This window comes from Lupinus angustifolius, unplaced genomic scaffold, assembly GCF_001865875.1.
Source record: "Lupinus angustifolius cultivar Tanjil unplaced genomic scaffold, LupAngTanjil_v1.0 Scaffold_150_42, whole genome shotgun sequence".
Classification (NCBI taxonomy): domain Eukaryota; kingdom Viridiplantae; phylum Streptophyta; class Magnoliopsida; order Fabales; family Fabaceae; genus Lupinus; species Lupinus angustifolius.
Genome location: NW_017725927.1, coordinates 47597 through 52967, shown reverse-complemented (window position 1 = coordinate 52967; position 5371 = coordinate 47597). Strand labels below are relative to the sequence as shown.

The 5371-nt window shown below is 32.6% G+C and overlaps 1 protein-coding gene across 1 annotated transcript; it reads right to left on the bottom strand.

Moving 5' to 3' along the window:
- Window positions 1-236: 236 nt before the first annotated feature.
- On the bottom strand, window positions 237-4055 carry LOC109340233 (probable ran guanine nucleotide release factor). The gene is made up of 8 exons (XM_019577863.1): window positions 3915-4055; window positions 3544-3679; window positions 3392-3427; window positions 2924-3061; window positions 2167-2253; window positions 1075-1122; window positions 889-965; window positions 237-655 (listed from the first exon to the last, which is right to left on the bottom strand). Exons 2-8 carry the CDS (start codon window positions 3640-3642, stop codon window positions 520-522), a joined length of 621 nt encoding a protein of 206 aa, XP_019433408.1. The 5' UTR covers window positions 3643-3679; window positions 3915-4055; the 3' UTR covers window positions 237-519.
- Window positions 4056-5371: the final 1316 nt, after the last annotated feature.

The window sequence follows — 5371 nt, the reverse complement described above, 5'->3', positions numbered from 1 at the left end:
GAAAAATGTGTGTGGATATTGAAATTTAGGAGTGTAAGAATTAAATTATTCTTCCCTTGATTTGCTGAGGTGACTAAAAGTTAAGGTGATTACATATCATTAGGCAATCTAATCTTTTGGCCTTTTATTATTATTAATTCATACAAATAACTACCGTTTTTTAATTTACTATCTGAGTGATTTCTTTTACACAATCCAAATGAAAAAATATTATCTTAAAATCGCTTTTAAGAAAATATACAGAAACAAAAACAGATTCTATTAATAATTGATCATACATAAATTCTATCAATGAAATAATCTATTTTTGGCAGCTACGCAAAACATGACAATGACTGGATGAAATGAATAAAAGACAACTAGTAAATTAAGCAGTTGTGGCCAAAAGAAAAACCTGTGAGGATCTACAGTGATAAAAATGAGAATAGCACCTATTTACTAAGTTTCACTTAAATAACAATGTATAAAGTCCTAACTCCATTATAGCCAAGCATCATGTTTCACAGTTAGGGTCTTACATCAAAAAAGACTCCAGTCACAAACCTTGAAGCTTGTAACAGCAAGTTTAAAGACCTCATCCATGGGCTTACATCCAGCCTGTGAAGCAGGAACAGCTACACCAGCACCAACTGTATCTGTGCTTTCGCTCAAAGGGCTGCCGACATTAAATAAAATTATATAACTGTCTTGCATACTTGGCTTTAAAAAAACAGTAGCAAATTTTAATCTATTTCTTTTTTATGATTTGACCTCTGATATGCTTAGGTCTAGCATTGGTAGATTTGAAATGATTGATCACATTTTAGTGTATATACAAGGAATTGAAACAGAGCCCAGATGCAGGAGAATTTAAGGAAGAGCTTACTGTCATGGGAAAGAAATACTTACTTTATGACAATGGGCTCATATGCAGTGATTAGTACATCAGTTTCAACTCCTTTAACACGCAAATTTGCCAAATAAACCTGAAGACGATAAACAATGTTGGTATAATCCGAATACCAGTCAATGTTGAGTAATGTCAAATTAGGCATTTGTGAAAGTTCAATATAGGCCAAGCATAACAGAACTTACTTTCACGAGATTTTGTGCTTCCCTTCCTTGCCGGCCCTTAGAAATTGTCTGACAATATGATGAAGTGAGAGTGGGTGAGGAGGTAAAAGTGAAAGGAACGGCATAAAAAACTCGCACAAAAGGCTGACACACACACATCTGATGTTTGCTACAGTTAAAATATGATATTCAGTAACCATGAATAATCATTCAAATGGGTCACTGGCCACGAAACAAACTTGACACATGTGTCTCATCTGATAGTCTCAGATTGGAATAGACATTGACATACACCAGCCAAAATGCAACTATTGTTCCAACGAAGAGAAGACTATGTTCTTGACAACACAATCATATGCATAATATCAATGATTACAAGCATGTGAGGAGCTAAATCATTTTAATTGGGGTGGCCAAAGAGAAAGAACAGCATTCATGAGGGGGCAAAGTTTAGATAGGGAATTCACCATTAAAAAAGGACGGAGCGTGCATAGCTCCCCTCAAACTACAAATAGCTCCCCCTTATTACAAGGATGGATAGGGAATTCACCATTAATGTGTAGACTATTAACAATTAGGTGATCAGAAAAAATGTGCATATCTAAGGGAACATCATAAAACAGGCTAAAAGCTATGCTTCAGCGGTAAAACAATCCCCCTAGCATCACTACTCGGACACAATTCTTATGAAATCTCAGACAGCATTCGACGAGTAGGCAGGGAAATTAGCTCATACTTCTTGCAAGATTTTAAAAACCTGGGTATGTATGAAATTACTAGTATGCGGGAATGGATGGCCACCAAGATACCAAGTTTCAAAATGGCAGATATAATTTACACTAAATGAGGAAAAGAAAGGTTACCACTACTCAATTACTAACAAATATGTAGGGAATCAAATATTGGACAAGCAGGTAGTAAAGTAAGTCAATTAAATTTTGCAGTCATCACAATTTATTTTCATGTCCTCATTCTTAGTGAATGCTGAACAGTAGTAAATAACAAGGTAGACAATTGGTTATTATAATCATTGGCAACCCAGAGAAGCATAAGAACAATGTATGAGCAATAAGTGACTCAGAAATAACCAAAGTCAAAACAAGGAAACTTTACCATTTGACCTACAGCAGTCGATATAACAGGCAGTGTATTTCTGTACATCAAACCAGGTGCCTTGAGGACTCCTGACTGCTCAATAACCTGAATTAAATGGAAGACGTGATAATGAGACACAATATCTTCTGGAACAAAGAAGACAATAAATGAAATAAGATGAAGAAAGCTATCCTCTCTTATCAAAAGTCATTCTCCCTAGTGATTGGACATAATACATGCTCGCCAAAAAATACCGACTAAAATAGTGCTGTATTTTTTTTTTATCAAATCACTTACGCAATGTATACCAAAAAGTAACACTTGGGCATTGTTATAGAAAGCTGAAATGGGGGAATGGAATCTACCATCGATGACAGCTAAATCTCATAATACACATTGACTCAGTTATAGATCATAATGCCCAACTACAATAGACAAATTACGGCCCAGGTTACATTAAACTATATGATTACTACCATCACTCAAATTTTTTTACAAGGAAGCTTTGATAAATCAAATAAATTAAAGTGATAGCACACTTAATGAAACTAAACCAGCCAGGCCACATAAACACATCTTAATCGGACCCAATAGTATGGCAAATAATCTAATATTCTAAATAAATGCCTACTCATGGTACCACCTCAACATCCTATGAAAATTCATTGACAATGCATGGTACGAACAGAACAGAATACAATTTCCACATACCACTTTCGGTGCCCCACTTCATTAATGCTGTAACTTAAGAAACAAAAATGAAACAATGACATACGACACATCCTTCAGCATCCTGCTCCCTGGCAAGGTCTTGAAGAAACCATGTAGCACTTCCGTTATCAGCAACATCAGGCTTATACTCCAAAAGCTCAAAAATCAAGCTTTCATCACGACTTGGATTGGCAAACACCTCCTATAAATCACCAAGACCCAAAAATAAGTTATTACAAGGATTAGAACACATAATGATCAATGAGAAAGTAGGCTGAAGTCCAAAGCACCCCTTCATTTATAAGTTAATAACTGAAAAACCCCGTGTTGGTTCGAAACTCAGCAATTAGACTCCATGAACTTATCAACCCGTGCATTTTCACATAGACGCCACGCCACAACAAGGGATTAAACTTAAACTACTTTGCATTGATCGGTAAGTTCGTGGAATCTGAGTTACTGAATTATGAAGTACATGGAATTTTTAACAAATAACTTAGAGTTGGATTATGCATTGGACTAATTCCACTACCTGATGATCAGGAACTTCTCGAATGTTGCTGATATCCTACAAGATACAATCACAAACTTGGTTTCAGCAAATCAATCCAACAGTTTATGTACAGAACATAGACTCCATAAATAAATAAAAGGATTTATGAAAAAGCAAATCAAATGAATGACCTGGAACCTGCGCGGGAATGTACTTGATATTTTGTCCCCAAACAAAGGATGTTCAAAAATGGTATCTTCTGGCATTTTTTGAGGCAACAAAGAGAACATAGAATAACAGAAACACCACCTAGTTGTTCACCACCACCAGAAAAACAGAATTCAAAAATCGAGTCTTTTTTAAGATTATTTATTTATATGGTCAACAATGAATGATAAACACAATAGAAATAGAAAGACAGCGTGATTAAGCAGCACAGTATAGATGATAAGCAATTCTACTACCCTTGATTATAAAGTTTGCAATTTTCCGAAACATAATTGGAAAATGTTATTGGGGTAAAAACAAACACGAAAATTCTAAGTTGGAGTAACAATATAAATGGGAAGAAACGAAGGATGTGAGAGCAACTAACCAAGGAAAGAGAGTGCTCTAGTTTGTTTGTTCTATCACTGCAAGTCTACCACCTTAGGATTTCGAAGAAGGAAAGCTTATTTTAAAAGCAGTACACTGCTTAATTTTAAAGCTGTATACTGCTTATTTTAAAAGCTGTATACTGCTTTTTTTAAAGCTGTAAGAAGGACCAAATCTAAAATTTGAGATTTTGATAGACCAAATACAAATATTAAATTACCTATCGAGCAGGTTGTCCATATAGTATATTCAATTCCTATAATACCTAACATTTAATTGTTACTTTTTCATGGAAAAATTCTATTCCTAATTACTATAATTATATAATAATTATTTAATTCCACCTATTTAATATGTACACCAAGTATATCCTATTATCCTATGTGAAAGTGAGAAATATTTTTTAAGACATGGTAATCTTTAATCACTAAATTTTCAGTTCTTTATAAACAGTTTTTATAAAAGAATGTAATATTTATGGATTTAGTGTACAAGTTTAAAAGTTATCTAATATTCTCAATAGATATATTTTTTTCCTCTTTCTAAAATGCAGGAGGTTAAATTTTTTATATTGTAGCTAAAGAGCCCAAGCAGTCAACTATTTATGAACTATTTAATTCTTCTTCATTTAATTTTTTTTCCTTCCGTAAATATATTTCAAATTATCAAGACATTATTTTAGTGATGTAAGGTTTTATTGGATCTCTATAAAGACCAAAATGTTAAATGTTAATTTCATGTGAGCGACACTTTTGAGACTTAAAAGGGCAATCATACACCTGAAAGTGATTAGCTTCTTATACATAAGAAGGAAGTGATATTGTTGATAATATAAAAAAAATATTTCAAATATAATAATTATATAATAAAAAAACTCATTCAAGTAACATGTCACATAATCCTCACTTTTTTTCCTCCTAAAAGGTTTTATGCTACTACTATATATCTTCCTACACTATATCCTTACTTTTTATACATTTTATATTTTGATAATTTAATGCTAATTAGATATTGACTCATACGTTTTCTTATGTTAAAAAGTAATAATCAATGAACAATAGATGAGATTGAAATATTTTTTCATATCCAGACTATTTCTCTTCTTGTTCATTTCATTTATACTAGTACATCTTCTTCTTTACATTACCTCTTCATCTCTCACATAGGGTTGAGTATATACTTCATATAAATCTTGGTGGATGGGTAGTAGGTTGAGCAAACATATAAATCTTTTGATCTCACTTTTGGTAACAAAACCTTAATATAATTGTTTTGCTTCTCTTACATGGTTGTTTAATTTAAATTTAAAAAACTATACAATTTCACCTCAATCAATATTTACATTAAATTATTTATACTACTTAATATCATATAGTTCAGATTCCTTGGGATTTAATTTTCCTATATTATAATTAAAAAAATCAA